Raw genomic sequence first — 19,285 nt, 5'->3', positions numbered from 1 at the left:
TTCCTTACACCTTATACAAAAATTAATTCAAGATGGATTAAAGACTTAAATGTTAGACCTAAAACCATAAAAACCCTAGAAGAAAACCTAGGCAATACCATTCAGGACATAGGCATGGGCAAGGACTTCATGACTAAAACACCAAAAGCAATGGCAACAAAAGCCAAAATTGACAAATGGGATCTCATTAAACTAAAGAGCTTCTGCACAGCAAAAGAAACTACCATCAGAGTGAACAGGCAACCTACGGAATGGGACAAAATTTTTGCAATCTACCCATCTGACAAAGGGCTAATATCCAGAATCTACAAAGAATTTAAACAAATTTACAAGAAAAAATTAAACAAGCCCATCAAAAAGTGGGCAAAGGATATGAACAGACACTTCTCAAAAGAAGACATTTATGCAGCCAACAGACACATGAAAAAATGCTCATCATCACTGGTCATCAGAGAAATGCAAATCAAAACCACAATGAGATACCATCTCACACAGTTAGAATGGTGATCACTAAAAAGTCAGGAAACAACAGGTGTTGGAGAGAATGTGAAGAAACAGGAACACCTTTGCACTGTTGGTGGGACTGTAAACTAGTTCAACCCATGTGGAAGACAGTGTGGCAATTCCTCAAGGATCTAGACCTAGAAATACCATTTGACTGAGCAATCCCAATACTGGGTATATACCCAAAGGATTATAAATCATGCTACTATAAAGACACACACACACGTATGTTTATTGCGGCACTATTCACAATAGCAAAGACTTGGAATCACCCCAAATGTCCATCAGTGATAGACTGGATTAAGAAAATGTGGCACATATACACCATGGAATACTATGCAGCCATAAAAAAAGGATGAGTTCCTGTCCTTTGTAGGGACATGGATGATGCTGGAAACCATCATTCTCAGCAAACTATCGCAAGGACAGAAAACCAAACACCACATGTTCTCACTCATAGGTGGGAATTGAACAATGAGAACACTTGGACACAGGGTGCGGAACATCACACACCGGGGCCTGTCATTGGGTGGGGGGAATGATGAGTTAATGGGTGCAGCACACCAACATGGCACATGTATACATATATAACAAACCAGCACGTTGTGCATAGGTACCCTGGAACTTAAAGTATAATTTAAAAAAAAAAAAGTGACACGCTGTACTCTGTAGCCTTCCTTCTTCCCAGATCTCCTTCAGTGACATTGTTTGGGGCAAAATCATTAGACTTATTAAGGTTAAAACTGATTCCATCTCCAAATTCCAAAACAAAAATGTTAAGAGATTGTCAGTGATGACATAGTAATAACATCAATACTCTACGAAATAGTTTAGTGTGAAGAAGGCTGGTAATGTTTTGACTATTTATATGACCATGTTATTCACCAGAATGGAATCTAGCCTTTATCACTGTAGCTAAATAATCTAGGTATGATCTGCGGAAACAGTAAATCCGAACAGTCTTTTTGTTACAGGATTTTAGTTACAGGATTTAACTAATTTCATTTTTTTTTCATTATTTTTCTTGGTCTAATACAGGTTTTTCTAAGGTCCACAGTTTATTAATAATCCCTTTCATAAATGTAATGCAACTACCTCTAACAACTCCAAAAACATTCAGAAATGCTCTCTTTGCTCCAGTTAAAAAATGCCATGGGAGTTCCAAGAATAGGAAACATCAACCAGGGTATTTAGCACTAGATTGACAGAACTTGGCTCAGACCTGCATTACAAAAGCAAGTGTTCCAACTGTGGTTTTGCTTCAAGGCCGACTGCGGTTTGGCATTGTGCTGAAGTGCTTTCGGATAATTTTTTTAAAAAGGAAATTTACAAAATAACGCTGTAAGAACTGTGTTCTTTATAAGAACTCTTAGGTTATCTTTAGACAACAAAAGCCAATGAGAAAGTCAAGATCACCTTTTCAAATCTCATGCTCTGCTGAATCATAATGGGGAACGCAGAGGGAAAGCTGTTTGTCTCCAGGTACTGATTCAGGAGGTAGACCCCGAGGTACACATCTTGTTTGCCAGGCAGGAACACTCCTGGGCAAGAAATCTTAAAAAGAAAGAAAACAACAAACAAGAGAGAGAAAACAGGCTTTGCTTTGTTTTGTTACACGGGGCTCTATTTCTCTTAAGCTCCTACAGGCACTGACATTTTCCGAATCACCTCACTCCCTCACCTGTACCTCCCAAGGCCAACATCCTCCCCTCTGCTCTCCTCACATTGGAAATTCCAATTCCCTCCCACGTCTCCACCAGGTGTCACAGTCGCGCTCTCGCCGGCTCCTCTCCCCGCCCCTCCGGGATGGTAGTGCGGAAGCGGAAGAGGCTGCAGGGCCGGGAAGCCTCTGTTTGGTCCGGCCAGGTCCCGGGGTCCGGGACGCCAGCCGCGATGCCAAGTCCCCGGAGGAGCGTCGAGGGACGGCCGCTGGGCGTCTCCGCTTCGAGCAGCAGCAGCAGCCCCGGCAGCCCAGCCCATGGCGGCGGTGGCGGCGGCAGCAGGTTTGAGTTCCAGTCCCTGCTCAGCAGCCGCGCTACGGGCGTGGACCCCACCTGCGCCCGGCTCCGTGCGTCGGAGAGCCCAGTGCACCGCCGCGGCTCCTTCCCCCTGGCCGCGGCGGGCCCCTCGCAGTCGCCCGCGCCTCCGCTGACCGAGGAGGACCGCATGGACTTGAACCCGTCCTTCCTGGGCATCGCCCTGCGCTCCCTGCTGGCCATCGACCTGTGGCTGTCCAAGAAGCTGGGGGTGTGCGCGGGAGAGAGCTCGTCGTGGGGCAGCGTGCGACCCCTTATGAAGCTGCTGGAGATCTCGGGACACGGCATCCCCTGGCTGCTGGGCACCCTCTACTGCCTGTGCAGGAGCGACAGCTGGGCCGGGCGCGAGGTGCTGATGAACCTGCTCTTCGCCCTGCTGTTGGACCTGCTGCTGGTGGCCTTGATCAAAGGGCTGGTCCGCAGGCGCCGCCCGGCCCACAACCAGATGGACATGTTTGTCACTCTCTCGGTGGACAAGTACTCCTTCCCCTCGGGCCATGCCACAAGGGCCGCCCTGATGTCGAGGTTCATCCTGAACCACCTGGTGCTGGCCATTCCACTGAGGGTGCTGGTGGTTCTGTGGGCCTTCGTCTTGGGCCTCTCCAGGGTTATGCTGGGGCGGCACAATGTCACCGACGTGGCTTTTGGCTTTTTTCTGGGCTACATACAGTACAGCATCGTGGACTATTGCTGGCTCTCACCCCATAATGCTCCGGTCCTCTTTTTACTGTGGAGTCAACGATGACGCCATCTCATTGATTATGGCACCAGGAAGTCTGAAGGTTTCCACATTCGATGATGCCAACCTAAACCAGCAGCCATCCCGCTTGTCCCTCTTGGGCATTTCAGGCTTCCTTTGGGATTTCAGCTGTGCTATCATCTTGATGTGCTGCTAGGCCGGAGCACACGCTGGCCATTACTGAACAGCCATTTTAGGGATAGCAAAAAAACCCAAAAAATCCTCTATTGTATATTTATTCAACAACTGTTTATGTCTCCAGGACAACTGCAAAGAAAACAAGCTGAGGTGGTTATACTGTTGCTGTTAAAAGTTGGTATCAGTAAGATTTGTGTTTTGTGGTAATCCCTAAATCAACATATCACTTGTAAACTGAACTTTGAGAAAGAAACATGATGTTCATTCTGTAAATATACATGCAGATAGGCCATGTACTAATCCTAGTCCTTTCCCTGAGGTAGATTTTAAACAGTATTTTTAAAGTCCAAGACATAGGTTTTTCTAGTTTATTCCCTGAAGATCTGTTGCCACAGTTGGGAGATTTCTTCTTAATCCTGATTTTCTTGGTAAGCTTTTTTACTTTATTATCTCTTTAATTTATTATCTCTATCCATATTTCTGGATCGGGTAGTGGGAAAAGAGATTATAGTACTTGTCTTTCTCTCCTCTCCCTCCATCCCTCAAAAGGTCTGTATGTATTTCCCACTACTCCCTAACTGTCTTTTAGCATTCAGAGAAAAAGCCAAGAACTTGCTTAAAGAGGAATCACTTAAAAGGTCGGCATATCTAAGATGCTCATAGAAAAGGAAGAATGGGACATGGCCCCATGCTTGTTTCTGTTTACAACCTACCATGGCATGAGAGAGGGCAGAGAAACTAAGTTGCTGGGGAAAGTCAGAGGAACTGAAAGTTTAGGAATAGGCTGACCATGTATTATGCCAGTGACCAGTATGACAGGAGATGGGGCCCTGCTGCCAGTCATCTCCACTGAATAAAGAATAATGCTCCTCTATCAGGGTAATAAAATGGGGAAAAAGAACGTCTTCTCAATGCAAGAATGTAAGCTTTCTCGTGTATACCTGTATGCTACAGTTTTTCACATGGAATTCCGTTTTCTGAGGTACAGCACATTTTAGGTAACAGTATTTAACTTGAAATTCATCATGGGAGTCTGCTGCTATACCAGGCACAAGATAAAACTCCAAAATTTCTGTTTACATTGACCTTTACATTTAAAGCTGTTCATCCATGGTGCCTCCCCAAATCATAAGACCAAAGACCATCAAACGCAGGGTGGACTCTGCTTTATTCTTTGACCCAGAAAGACTGGAGAAGGTATTTGCTTTAAGTGCTGCTCTACCTGAAAAGAAATCCTTTAAATTACCTATGGAAGTGATGTCCTCAGATAATCTTAATGACTATTTTGGCATTTATAAATATAAATTATTATGGACTTTGATCTGCCATACTGAGGTTCGGAACCTGGAGAATGGCTGTGATAAGTAGGTTTTGATTGAGTGAAAGCATGAGCTTGTTCAGAGTGAGGGGCTCACTGAAAAAGGCACAGCCATGCCTCAAAATCAAATCATTTGCATTCCCACAACATCCTGAACACCGACTACCTCTTCACTTGCTAAAGCAGCTAAACTGTGAAGCTCTAAGTGGTTTGGGTTTGTTGTTTAACCTTAGCGAGATCCTTTGTTTTAACTGCAGCAATATTCAAGCCAGATATTTGGAAGCAAATGATATTTCCTCTTGCAGTGTCCACAAATCTGAATATTAGGGGCATGAAATTAGGCTTACCATCTGGTTCGTAATTACAATTTTGGAATTCCCTGTTTTAGTTGCTGGAGCCTGAGTTTTCTAAAGCACAGATCATTTCACCTGATGTTTTTGAAGCATCCTAAGTACAGTAGAGTAGAAAACTGATTTCTTTGTTAATTGTACACTGAAGAATGCCTTTTAAAAATCAAAATAAAATTAACCAATAATGGTGAATGAAGTGAGATGAAAACTTGCTTAATTTTTGCCTTGATGAGGAGGGAGACAGATTTATCACTTAGCTTCTCAAGAGTTCCTTCTTCCTGCACAATTTTTAGAGCTAAAAACTGGTATAGCATGACTAATATGGTCTAGCCGTATTTGCTGTCAGCAAAGTGGGACAAATCCAGGAAATTCTGATCACCTTTCACACCCACATGTATGATGAAACCACAGCATTTGCCGATTGTATGGAGGCCAACCAGATTCCATGACAATTTCTTGTTACCATTGTGCTTGTAATCATAGCCAGTAGAAAAAGCCCCTAGAGGAAAAGCGGCATGACATTCTGTTACTACCTACATGGAAGGATTGGAAAATGGAAACTGAAATAAGAGGGAATGACAGACCCCCAAGTAGAAACCATGGAGTCACTCTGCCACAGCACTTCACTTAGGAAAGATTTGGTAATTACAAAATATTTGTTGATTGACTTCCCTTTTGGAATTAGCAAGCCAGAGCCATCACTAAGGGGAAATAGCCTAGAAAATATCCGATTGGTTCATAGAGTTGGCAAATAATCAGGAAGTGATGGAGCTTTTTTAAATTATTCCCTGGTTATTTAAAGAAGTTTAAAATCCTTTCACAAATCTTTATCTAGGAGAAGAAAATAAATCCTACCTGGACTTAATGCAGGGTTGTTTGAAAAGAATTTAAAAATTCATGATAAAGATAAGAAACATGTTAGCTTTAAAACAGAAAAAAAAAAAAAAAAAGTGGGAACAGGTGGAGCTGAATTAAAGGTTAGGAAGTCAGGGAAAACCAATATGGAGAATCTTAAGGACAAAGGTACGATCTGTCCCAGAAGATAATGATGTGTTTGTGGTAAGTGGGGGATGTGGGGGAAGAGTTGTTGAAAACCACCTGAGACTATTTAGAGTCCGACTTGAGGTTAAGGAGGGGGGAGTTCATCGATCTCTTACCGCCCGGATCTGCAGCTCCACCACCACCTCCAGAGGCATCGTTCCCTGCGTGGGCGAAAGGACTGGAATGAAAAGATCCTTTTGTGCCGAGCCTTGGACCAATTTTTCTTAGTTTAGCTGAATCCCTAGAGCAAATGTTCCCAGAAGCTTTCCCAGTCCCACCCCCTTTTTCCCCCACCGTCCCCCCCAGCCCAGGTCCCTCCCACCAGGACGGGTCTCTCACGCTCTGGAGTGCGGGAGTGCAGCACTCTCACAAGCTGGAGTGCAGGCTTCCAGAAGGCGGAAGCGTGGCGTTGCCAGGGACACTCAAACGCGCAGTCTTCATCGTGGAACGCGCGCGAGGCCCCAGCGCAGACGCGCGCACTCCCTGTGCGCCGCTTGGAGGCGCGGTCGCTGTTGCCCACGCAGTGCCCCCAACCAGAGAGACTGGCCCTGTCTGGCGTGGTAGGCGGATAGAGAAATGCTAACAATCCCAGATTTCTTTCCATCAGGTCCTGCTATCCCCAATTACCATGTTAAAATGTGTACCGTTTCCATTCTGAAAGTAGAATGAGATCGTAGGTCTGTTATAATTTAAATAGTACACCTGTTTAGTAGCTGCACGACCCCAAGCCTTGTAGTTTCTGTAACAATTCTCATTTAATATAGTTACCTGCTCCTAAAAATACTCTTTTGCTTATTAAATGTTATGTTTGCTTCGGAAAACATGGCCACCGTCAATAACAAACGTGTGCTAATTAGAAATATAAGGTTAATTCTTAAACATATTTAAAAGTTACGTATCCCCTGTTAGCAGCAATAGAAATATGTCAGTCTTTCCATAACGGTGTCCAGCCTTTTCTGGGGTTTAGTTTAAGGCAAGCATTGAGTAGCCCAATGGGTAGTTATTGTATTTGCCAAAACCAGAGTTACACTGTAAAAACTGTCAGAGGTGGTGGGCAGAGCAAGAGTTCTGAATGAGTAGGGGACATTCACTATATCTAATAGACAAAAATGAAGGAAAGGAGCAGGTAGTGGCTCCTTCTAGAAATCCAAAAAATCTAGGAAGGCCAATGCTGTCTCTGAAAAAAAATTAAAAATCCTAAATTATGTTCAGTCATTTATTACTAATATTTTGCATTAGAGAGTTATACAATTGGAAATAGTGCAGAAGGATAGTCAAGACAAGATTAGGTATTCATTTTGGTAACTGGAGTTTATCTCCCTGGAAGGGAAAAACTTGGTATGATGAAGAAGGGCATATTGTATCCTTATCCAGTTCCTAGTGCTGTGTCTCTCTGCATACCAAGAGACACAGGTGGGCATCTGGCTACCTATAGTGTCCAGATCATTGATTTGTCACTCATAACTTGCTGACACCCAGAGTGATGTGGGACAGGACCTGTGATGATCCTAACAGGTAGGTCACCAACACCAATGCTAAGAATCAAGGAGAGTGACAAGCAAAACAAATTAATAAATAGCCAGAGTTGTACTGGGAGAGAAGAATCAGTCTTTATTGAGGATCTGCAAAGTGCTAGGCACATTGCGTATGCTAATTCATCTCATCCCTACAATAACTCTATCAGGGAGATATTATCCCTATTTTACAGATGCAGAATCTGAAGCTAGACAGCCTTTTCCTAAAAGCCACAGACCTAATAAGGGAGCAGGCACATTTGAATCCAGGTGTGCCCTACCACATCACTGGGTCTGCAATATAGACATCCTGTTGATCTCTAGAGACACAATGTTCCATTCTGTGCTCTTCTTAGTCTTAACTCTTGATCTAACATGTGTGCCTTGCTTGGCTGCTAGGGCACAGCTCTCTTCTGGTTTCCCTCCAACTTTCTGGCCATTCTTTCTTTGTCTGTTTATCCTCCTCTGTCTAGCTAAGCAATGTTTCTAGGTCCTTTGCTTTCCTCACTCTATACCCTTTACTTAGAGTGTCATCCATTGCAGATATTGATTAACACATGTATACAGATTTACATACCTCACCAAGACCTCTCTTCTGCTGCCCCTGACAAGGTGGAATCTCAATATCATATCTTATATCATACATATAAATATATGTATCTCCTCTTTGCAGCAACTGCCATAATAGCAGTTTTACATTTGTTCCTGTGACTGTTGATTACTATTTGTCTCCATAATCTGTAAATTCTGCATTGCTAAGTGTTTATACCCTAAATAGGATAGAAGATAATAAATATTTTTGCATATTAAATGCAGAGATGGTCAAGCCAATCTGTGGGGGATAATGTACATGGATAAAGAGAGGTCCCATCACATGGGGTAAAAGAAATCTTAGAAAGGACCAAGCACAGCTACTTCTGCTAATCTGCTATGGTGATATTAAATGAGTTGATGGGGATACTTCACACTCTCCTAATTGTCCACACCATGGTTACCTGAGGCTCTCAGGGGCTGTGGAGATGTGGCAGTTGCTACACACCCAGCGCCTCTCACTCATCTTGCAAAGTTATTTATCACTGAGGCTGTCCACCTCTGCCGGGGGCCAACAAAGCCTTTTAAGGATTGGACTGTCACCACTTCAAGAGAAAGGCTTTATTACCTGGGTAGGTACCTCTTGGTTGCAGCAAACAGATTTCAATGAACAACCGCTATTTCCAGAGAGTGTCTGCAGTGCAGCTTGGCCAGCAGTGACATCAGCATTGCAGAAATGATACAGCAGCACATCCTGTTCACATCCTGGCCCCAGACAAGAAAATGAAACATGCCCCAAATGGGGATTTTCCAAAGAGTAAATTAACAAAGAACAAGAATATAACAGATAATTATGGCTGAGATTTTTTTAACTAAAAAAAAATTAATTATAAGACAAAAATCAAAAATATTTCAAATAATAAGTGTATTCATATGAAAGGAAGAAACTATTAAAGAGACAGCACTAGTGGGAAGGGTATGGGAAAACACGTTGATGGGAGTGTAAATACATACAATGTATTCGTTTTCTATGGCCGCTTAAGAAATTTAGGGGCTTAAAGCAAGACAAATTTATTATTTAATTTTGTGAGAAGTCCAACACAGATCTCACTGGGCTAAAATCAAGGTGCCAGCAGGGCTGCATTCCTTGCCTTTCTGTTCTCTTGCTTTTCCAGAGGTTGCTCATATTCCTTGGCTTAAAGTTCCCTTCTTTCATGTTCAAAACTGGCTACATAGAGCCAAGTCCTTCTCATGCTGCCATCTCTCTGGTTCTCCCTTTCATTTTTTTTTTTTTTTTTTTTTGAGACTGTCTCACTCTGTCACCCAGACTGGAGTGCAGTAGAGCGATCTCAGCTCACTGCAACCTCCGCCTCCCAGGTTTAAGGGATTCTTCTGCCTCAGCCTCCTGAGTAGCTGGGAGTACAGGCACGCACCACCATGCCCGGCTAATTTTTGTGTTTTTTGTAGAGACAGGGTTTCATCATATTGGCCAGGCTGGTCCTGAACTCCTGATCTCGAGTAATACACCTGCCTCGGCCTCCCAAAGTGCTGGGATTACAGGCATGAGCCACCGTGCCTGGCCTCCCTTTCACTTTTAAGGATCTTTGTGACTGCACCTTTGTGAAACACTCAGATAATCCAGGATAATTTCCCTAATTTAAGGTCAGCTGATTAGCAACCTTAATTCCATCTACAACCTTAATTTCCCCTTTACCATGTAAGGTAACATATGCACAGGTTCCAGGATTACAACGTGGATATCTTTGGGGGCCATTATTCTGCCTACCACATATAACTTATCTGGAGAGCAATTTGATAATGTCTATCAAAATGTTTAATTTGACTCAGCAATTCTGCTAAGAATTTATCCCATGGGTTTACTTTCACCAAAACATATGGTACACAATTATTTCTAGTTGAAAAAATGCTGGAAACCAACTAAATGTTCATTAGGTAAGATCAGATTAAATCAGATATGGTTTAGCCATGTGATGGAATATTATGCAGCATGGAAAAAGAATGAGGCAGACAGAGCTATATATTCTAACAGTAAATAGTCTCTACAATATAGAGCCAAGAAAAAAAAAAGGCATAAAAAATGTATACAGTGTGCTGCCATTTGGGAGAGAAGGAGAATATTGTATCTACATATATGCTTAGAATATCCCTGAAAAGATATGCTAGAAGCTGCTATTAATGTGTGCCTCTGGGGAGGGACCCGGGCTAGGGAGGCAGAGAGGAAGTTATTTTTCATTGAATATCTATAGGTACTTAAAAAGTATATTTTTGCCAAGTACTTTCATTATTTAATCCAAAAAAAAAACCACATTAAAACAAGTAGAAAATGTAAAATAATAGAAAGGATTGGTCTGGGCATATAGAAAGGAGCAGGAACTGGCTTCCTCAGCTTTTAGAGCTATATCCTATATACTGCATGCCATAAAAATATCCATGCAAGTGTGTCTGCCACTTCTGCTTCCAGTGCAGGGCTTCTTATCCTGTGATTCCTGGCTATCTCAGGGGTCTTCAACGTCCTGAAATGATAGGCAACATTTCCTACATGTGCATACATGCATTTTTCCAGGAAAAGAGTCTGTAGCTTTCATACTCTGAAAGGGGAAATGTTAGTCAAGTCAGGTTTTACAGCACTGTTCAGTGCATGCTGACTCCTCTTCCTGCCATCGGTTCCCCATCTACAGCATAAAGAAATGCTACCTGGGTTATCAGACAAGGTAGCCCGTTCTCTCCATCATATCCATACTCCCTTACTAGAGCAAAAGGACAGCTGTATTTCATAAGTGATTTAAAAAAAAGACCCTCAAAGTCCCGTTCTAAGCCATTTGTTTATGTCTGGACTCAACAGACTCATTTGTCAGGCCCTACAATCTTTTGAGCAGTGAATTATTCATTAGCAAGTATGAATAACACCAGCAGACTGAGTTTCCAAAGTGAGTTAGTCATTTGCATTTGTAAGAAATGCCTGAAAAGGAAGAAACACAAAAACGAAAAAACACCCAAGAACATGAAATGATCTGGATTATTTCAGTAGTAGTGCATTTCCAGGTCACAGATTTTTTATTTCTTTTAAAGCATGGGCCCAGTCTCAAGAACCAAGAAATAATTGTCTTATATTTGGCCTTCTCCAAAGTCTTTCTCTAAAATTTTCTGTAATAGTTTAGTTTTCTCAAACTCTGATATACAGAGAAGAAAGTTCTACCTTTCTCACTTTTGTATGTATGAGAAAGCTCAATGAACTACACTGAGTTCTTTCCTTGGTTCTAACAAACTGCATAAAGATGAAGTATAGCAGGGCGCAGTGGCTCACGCCTGTAATCCCAGCACTTTGGGAGGCTGAGGTGGGTGGATCACCTGAGGTCAGGAGTTCAAGACCAACCTGGACAACAAGCGAAACCCTGCCTCTACTAAAAATACAAAAATTAGTGGGGTGTGGTGGCACACGCCTGTAATCCCAGCTACTTGGGAGGCTGAGGCAGGATAATCGCTTGAACCCGGGAGATAGAGGTTGCAGTGAGCTGAGATCGCGCCACTGCACTCCTCCCTGGGCAACAGAGCGAGACTCCATCTCAAAAAATACATAAATAAAAAAGATGAAGTGTGTATATACATATATACATACATATATATGCACACATATATACATACATACATATATACACATACATATATACATACATACATAGATACACATATGTAATTTATATATATTAATGTTAATATCCTTTAGGCAAACTTTACATTAGCAGAATCTGGCTGTCACCATATGAATTCACTGATCAATTCCAGCCCCACTCTGCATCATTATAGGTACATTATATGCTTCCCTACGTGATTCATAGGAAGTACCTATGAAGCACGTTTACCAAGAAAGTTGTAGTTGAATCTAATCAACTACACTGAGAGTTGCACTGTCCGATAATAAAAATATGGTAGCCATTTATAGCTATCTAACTGAACTAAAACTAAATACATTTATTTATTTGGAGATGGAGTCTCGCTCTTGTCACCCAGGCTGGGGTGCAGTGGCACAATCTTGGCTGACTGCAACCTCTGCCTCCTGGGTTCAAGCAATTCTCCTGCCTCAGTCTCCTGAGTAGCTGGGTTTACAGGCACCCGCTGCCACACCCAGCTAATTTTTTGTGTTTTTAGCAGAGATGGGGTTGTTGTCCAGGCTGGTCTCGAACTTCTGACCTCAGGTGATCCGCCCGCCTTGGCCTCCCAAAGTGCTAGGATTACAGGTGTGAGCCACTGTGCCCGGCCAACTAAATACGTTTAAAATCCAGTTCCTCACTTGCATTAGTCACATTTAAAGCACACATACCCGTATGTTGCCAGTGGCTACTGGTATTAGATAATGCAGGCAGAATATTTCTATCATCACAGAAAGTTCTAATGGGCAGCATTGCTCTAGAGTTAACTTCACTTAAAGGAAATATGGAGGATAGAAAAACATGTTAATGACAACACAAGGAAGCAGGCAGACATATTTATAACAGAACATGGGACATTCCAGCACATACATGCAGTCCCAGCTACCTGAGAGGCTGAGGTGGGAGGATCACCTGAGCCTGGGTGGTCGAGGCTGCAGTGAGCCATGATTGTGCCATGCACTCCAGCCTGGCCCACAGAGTGAGACCTTGTCTCAATAAATAAATAAGTAAACAAACAAATAAATAAATGAATAAATACAGCCGGCGCAGTGGCTCACATCTGTAATCCCAACAATTTGGGAGGCCAAGGCAGGTGGATCACCTGAGGTCGGGAGCTCGAGATCAGCCTGACCAACATGGAGAAACCCCGTCTCTACTAAATATGCAAAAAACTTAGCTGGGCATGGTGGTGCATGCCTGTAATTCCAGCTACTCGAGAGGCTAAGGCAGAAGAATCGCTTGAACCTGGGAGGCAGAAGTTGCGGTGAGCTGAGATCCTGCCATTGCACTTCAGCCTGGGCAACAAAAGTGAAACTCTATCTATAAATAAATAAATAAATAAATAAATAAATAAATAAATAAATAGAATCTGGGACATTCTATTAAGACCCCTAACCCAGTTAATCTGCAATAAGTCAATGGCATTTAAAAAAAAAAAAAAAAAAAGGAAGAGGTGAGGGAACTGATCTAGATTAAAAGATACTTAAGAGACCTCATAACCAAATGGAATATGTGGACTTTGTTGGAACATTAATTCAAACAAACCAAATGTAATATTTGAGACTATCAGGGAATTTTTTCTTTTTTTGAGACAGAGTTTCGCTCCTGTTACCCAGGCTGGAGTGCGATGGTGCAATCTTGGCTCATTGCAACCTCCGCCTCCCGGGTTCAAGTGATTCTCCTGCCTCACCCTCCCCAGTAGATGGGATTACAGGCATGCACCACCACGCCCGGCTAATCTTTTGTAACTTTAGTAGAGACAGGGTTTCTCCATGTTGGTCAGGCTAGTCTCGAACTCCTGACCTCAGGTGATCCGCCTGCGTTGGCCTCTCAAAGAGCTGGGATTACAGGCATGAGCCACCACGCCCAGCCTATCAGGGAAATTTGATTATGGTTTGGGCATTAGATAACACCAAGCAATTAATTTCTATATATATGATAAATGGGCATTTTATATATATGATAATGCCCTTGTGCTTATGTAAGGCAAATATTAACATTGTTTAGAGACATATATTAAGGTATATAGTGGTAAAATGATTTAACGTCTAAGATTTTGCTTTTAAGTATTCCAGTCAATGAATAAAAGGAATAGATAAAGCAAATGTTGTAAAATCTTGATAATTATTGACTGTGGGTGATGGATGAATGGGGTTTCTGTAATTTTATTCTTTTGTGTGTTAAAAAAATACTCACAAGAGGCTGGGCATGGTGGCTGACACCTGTAATCCCAGTGCTTTGTGAGGCAGAGGCCAGAGGATTACTTGAGGTCAGGAGTTCAAGACCAGCCTGGACAACACAGTGAGAACGCATGTCTACATTAAAAAAAAATTAGGTGGGCATAGCAGCGTGCACTTGTAATCCTAGCTATTCAGGCGGCTGAGACGGGAGGATCCCTTGAGCCCAGACGTTAGAAGCTGCAGTGTGCTATCATCTTGCCACAGCACTCCAGCCTGTGTAACAGAGCACAATCTTGTCTCTTAAAAAAAATCATAATAACAATTTAAAAAAAACTTTAACATATAAAATTCCCTTCAATATAAGCCTTACACATACTGGAAAGAGAAAATATAGTGGATCTATTCACCTCAAATGCAGACGAGATGATAAAATTATTGTGGTGTGTAATAATACTTTACAAGTAATTCAGAGGGACATCCGCTTAAAGGGGAAAAAGTAGTGCTGGTTTTTTTTTTTTCAGACAGAGTCTCGCTCTGTTGCCCAGGCTAGAGTGCAATGGCACGATCTCGGCTCACTGCAAGCTCCGCCTCCTGGGTTCATGCCATTCTCCTGCCTCAGCCTCCCGAGTAGCTGGGACGACAGGCGCCCGCCACCACGCCCAGCTAATTTTTTGTATTTTTAGTAGACAGGGTTTCACTGTGTTAGCCAGGATGGTCTCGATCTCCTGACCTCATGATCTGCCTGCCTCGGCCTCCCAAAGTGCTGGGATTACAGGCATGAGCCACTGCGCCCGGCCAGCGCTGTATTATAATAGTGATCTCTGCATGAATATCCAAAACAGGAGCTGACAATTTGAGTATTTCTTTACATATACACACTTCTCAAGAATTTTCCAGGAATCTTCCAAGGAAGGAATCAAATTGCAATTGCACAGCTTTTAACAATCTTGAAGTCATTTGGGATGTGGACCCACACATGGGTTCTGTTTCGCCCAACTTTATTAGAGCTCATGAGTCAGACTCATATGTTACTCTTTGGCTTGTGCTTTGATTTACTGGCATTTGTAGGCTCAATGCTTACATAATGATGCAACACAAGTCCTTCCACAAGGGCTGCCCTTGGGCATTTTGGACTACATAGTCTTTCCATTTAAAAGTAATTTCTACTCAGAAAAAAACCTAATTTGCTCCTTTGAGTTTCAGCTGGCTAGCTCTATGTCCATGGGAGTAATAGGCAAATTATGACCCAAAGCAATTTCCAAGGAATTTTATTTATTATCCAAAATAAGAAAGTAGAAGAGTATGATTAAGTTCCAAGACTTGTTTAAAAAGTGTCTACTGGAGCTGGGCCTGGTGGTACATGCCTGTAATCCCAGCCACTTGAGAGGCTGAGGCAGGAGGATCTCTTGAGCCCAGGAGTTTGAGACCAACCTAGGTAACACAGCAAGAACTGTTTCTAAAAATAAGTGTTTACTATGCCAGGGCACAGGATTCAGATCCTGAAGTCAGCAATGGCTCAAGATGAGGCTACTTCTGATATCATTATATCCACTCCTTATCTCCTACCAAAATATACTTCTTTCTATTCCTTTCTCACCATCTTCTGCCTTTATTTAACCTTTTCTTTTATCCTTGTTTCCATTCATTCATTCTCTATCCATTTATTCAGCCCACATTTATTGTCTACTGTAAGCCAGGTACTTTTCTGAGCCATGTAAGTACAAGAGTGAATAAGAAACAATCTGTGCTCTCACGGAGCTTACATTCTATTGGGGGAAGAAACATAATAACTAAGTGAACATAAAATAGTAGTATGATGAGTAGTAGAAAGGAAATATAGAAGGTGGTAAAATAGAACAGGTTGAAGAAATGAGAACCTCATTTAGACTCACTGGCCACATTGGCCTGAGAGTATGAGATTTGGTCTAAGATCTAAGAAGAAAAGCCTGACCACTAGCAAGCCTTTCAAAGTAAGAGAAAAGGCAAAGGGAATAGCAACTCGAAAGGGCCATGAGTTAGGAAAGGAACTGCCATGTTTGAGGAACTGAAAGGAGTCCAAGAGAGATTTTGGGGTGGGAAAGGGCAAGGAAGGTGTTAGGGAGAGGGTTTAAGAAATGACACTCAGGGCCGGGTGCAGTGGTGCACACCGGTAATCCCAGCACTTTGGGAGGCCGAGGCGAATGGATCACCTGAGGTCAGGAGTTCAAGACCAGCTGGGCCAACATAGTGAAACCCCATCTCTACTAAAAATACAAAAATCAGCTGGGTGTGGTGGTGCAGACCTGTAATCCCAGCTACTCGGGAGGCTGAGGTAGGAGACTCGCTTGAACCCAGGAGGTGGAGGTTGCCGTGAGCTGAGGTGGCGCCACTGCAGTCCATGCACTCCAGCCTGGGAGACAGAGCGAGACTCTATCTCAACAAAAAAAAAAAAAGAAAGAAAGAAAGGAACGACACTCAGGAATTAGGCTGCCACTAGGTTTCACAGGAACTTTATCAATTATGGCAGAGAATGTGATTGCCTACCTTACTGCCACAAACTCTTCCTCCTTGCTAACAGAACTCCAGTTTTGCTTAGGTAGCAATGCATCCAGCTCCAGACAACAAATCATAATTTATTTAAGCCAGTTCTGGCCAATAAGATATAAGGATTTCACTAGAAGTTTTCGGGAAATATCTTTATTCTTCATATGAGAGCCACAAGTGAATTAAGCTATTTTGCCTCCTTCTCTCTCTTCCTGCTTTAGCTTCTGCCATATTTTGCTGTGATGTCCAGAGCTGTAGCAGCCATCCTGCAACCATGATGTAACAAGCCTGAAGATGAAAGTAAACAGATTTAGGATGCTGGGGAGGAGGGATAGGGATTGAAAGAAACTGACTCTTTTTCTTTCTTTCTTTTTTTTTTGCGACACAGTCTCGCTCTGTCACCCAGGCTGGAGTGCAATGGTGCGATCTCAGCTCACTGCAACCTCCACCTCCCGGGTAGCTGGGATTACAGGCATGCACCACCAGGTCTGGCTAATTTTTCTATTTTTAGTAGAGACGGGGTTTTGCCATGTTGGCCAGGCTAGTCTCGAACTCCTGGCCTCAAGTGATCCACTCGCCTTGGCCTCACAAAGTGCTGGGATTACAGGTGTAAGCCACCACACCTAGCCTGAACCTGAATCTTTAATGACATCTTCGAACTGCTAAGCCTATCCTGGGATCATTGTTTTTGTTAAATACACAATAAATGTCCTTATAGTTTAGGTTTCTTTTAGCTGGGGTTTCAGTTATTTGCATTGAAAGCATATAATTGATATAGCAGGGGTGAGACATGATATGATTTATGTATTTTTTAAAAATCTCTCTGGCAAGAGTATGAAGAGATTGTAAGGAGCAAGAATGGAACAGAAGCATGGAAGACTATTGCAGTAGTTCTGAGAAGCAATCATAGTGTTCTGGCCTAGGGAGTATGCAGTAAAGCAGGAGAGAACATAGATTCAAGATGTATTTGGGGGTAAAAACAGCAGGACTTGCTGTTGGTATGAGAGGTAAAGGAGAGGGAGGAGCTAAGGCTGAACTCTAGGTTTTGGACTGGATGGTGATGCCATTGATTGACACGGAGAAGACCCAAAGAAGTTTGGGGAAGGGGGTGAGATCAAGGGTTTGGATGTGTTAAATTTAAGATGTGTATGAAACATTCAAAAAGAGATGACAAATCAGCGGGTAGACATGAGTCTGGAGCACAGGGGTAAGGTCAGGACTTGGATTTCAATTTGAGAATTATAGATACACAGATGTTATTTAAAGCCACAGGAATAGACAGGATTCTCCTCACTGGCCAAAACATGAGGAACTCTAAAGTTAGAGGTCAGCTAGAAGGAAAGAAGACTGAGGAGAAGTAGTGAAAGGGGTAGGAGAAAAACTAACAGCATTAGCGTTTATATAGGGCTTACCTTATGCCAGGCACTATTCAAAGAACTTTGTGGCTTCATGGAAGCAAAGAGAAAAATGTTTTTCTTTTCTTCCTCCCTTTCCAGTCTCTCCTGTGACTTTCACCCCTAAATTCAAAAGGTTTAGGTACAAAAGTGGTTCTCAGCTTTTATTTGTAATTAATTTTATAGTAATCTTGTACTGTTATGATCTTGTACTGTTATAATACTATAATTATGGTATACATTCATTGGAAAAATATTCAAACAGCATAGTACAGGGAAGCTAAATGTGGAAAGTAAAGACCCTCAGAAGCTTTCCTTCCTAGGCTCACCCAGCAGAGGTAATCATTAACAGTTTCTTGTATATCCTCCAGGAAGGTTCTGCACACACACACACACACACACACACACACACACGCACGTAAACAAATACCATCCCTCTCTCTTCTCCTCTCTCTGTATACGTACGCATATGTTTAATTCTGCAAGTTGCTTTGTTTAAAACTCAATACCTTTTGGAGGTATTTACATATTAGCATATTTAGATACAATTTACTTTTTTAAAAACGGGTAATATCCCGTTGTATTAATATTCCATAATTTAAGTTCCTCTATCGATGGACAGTTAGAATGCTTTTTTTTTCTTGCCACACACACACACAAAAATTGCTGCCAGAAATCTTTGTAGTAAATCTTTGGATATTGGCGCAAAAATAATTGTTGCATACTTTCTTAGTGGTGAAATTGCTGAATCAATCCGCTCAAGCCTCTCATATTGTCAAATTACTCCTCTTAAAAGGTTACACTAATGACATTCTCACGTCATTTCCTTACGTCTTGGTACACATCTGGTATTAAGCGACTTCACAAGTTTGCCAATCTAAATACATGGAAAAAAATGGCGTCATGTTGTTTTTATTTGGGTCTCTTTATGAGTAGGGCAGCAAGACCTGACTGTTAAAGGTGCAAGTTTTGAAGTTAAACTCCCTGGGGCTGGATCCTACCTCTTCCTTGTAAAATGTGTGATCTCGGGCATGCTGGGTCTATTTCCTTCTCTCAAAAAAAGGGGATAAACAGAGTACATATCTTTAGGCTTAAACAAGATACGTAGGCATACAGGAAGCCCTTCTTATGCGTTCGCTACTAGCGGTACTTATGCTAATTTTTTTGAAGCCGTGCTCGCTCCGGTACTTTATTTTTGGTGTACTCCTGCAACCAACCAAGTTTCGCAGAATTCTGTTGTTGCCTGTAATTAGAAATGAGAGGAAAATTGGCTCCGCTTGTTCAAAATTCTCCTCTCTCCGTCTCAACTCTGCCTTAGAATCACTGGTTTAAATGTCAATGTAAAGGAA

At 42.3% G+C, this 19,285-nt stretch overlaps 3 protein-coding genes across 17 annotated transcripts in view; 1 reads left to right on the top strand and 2 right to left on the bottom strand.

Moving 5' to 3' along the window:
• SPATA6L (spermatogenesis associated 6 like) overlaps positions 1-6,801 on the bottom strand; it is a 252,007-nt gene extending 245,206 nt beyond the window's left edge. For 9 of the 15 annotated variants that reach the window (XM_058431086.1, XM_058431087.1, XM_058431081.1 and 6 more), the window contains exons 1-2: positions 6,243-6,450; positions 1,921-2,058 (exon numbers count right to left, since the gene is read on the bottom strand). In XM_058431086.1, coding sequence (XP_058287069.1) covers positions 1,921-2,058; positions 6,243-6,281 — 177 coding nt within the window. In that variant the 5' untranslated portion in view covers positions 6,282-6,450. The other 6 variants (XM_032138594.2, XM_058431088.1, XM_032138595.2 and 3 more) reach the window with 6 other exon arrangements.
• PLPP6 (phospholipid phosphatase 6) lies at positions 2,296-5,437 on the top strand. Its single transcript, XM_032138597.2, has one exon. The coding sequence runs from the start codon at positions 2,311-2,313 to the stop codon at positions 3,283-3,285; it is 975 nt and encodes a 324-aa protein (XP_031994488.1). The 5' UTR covers positions 2,296-2,310; the 3' UTR covers positions 3,286-5,437.
• Positions 6,802-16,667: 9,866 nt separating the features above from the next.
• The window catches only part of AK3 (adenylate kinase 3), a 64,676-nt gene continuing 62,058 nt past the window's right edge, over positions 16,668-19,285 (bottom strand). The window contains exon 5 of the mRNA XM_058431217.1: positions 16,668-16,830. Coding sequence (XP_058287200.1) covers positions 16,725-16,830 — 106 coding nt within the window. The 3' untranslated portion in view covers positions 16,668-16,724. The remainder of the gene's footprint in view (positions 16,831-19,285) is intronic.

The sequence above is a fragment of the Hylobates moloch genome, unplaced genomic scaffold (genome assembly GCF_009828535.3).
Source record: "Hylobates moloch isolate HMO894 unplaced genomic scaffold, HMol_V3 SCAFFOLD_19, whole genome shotgun sequence".
NCBI lineage: Eukaryota > Metazoa > Chordata > Mammalia > Primates > Hylobatidae > Hylobates > Hylobates moloch.
The sequence above is the reverse complement of the archived record's forward strand: the minus strand, read 5'-3'. Positions and strand labels throughout refer to the sequence as shown.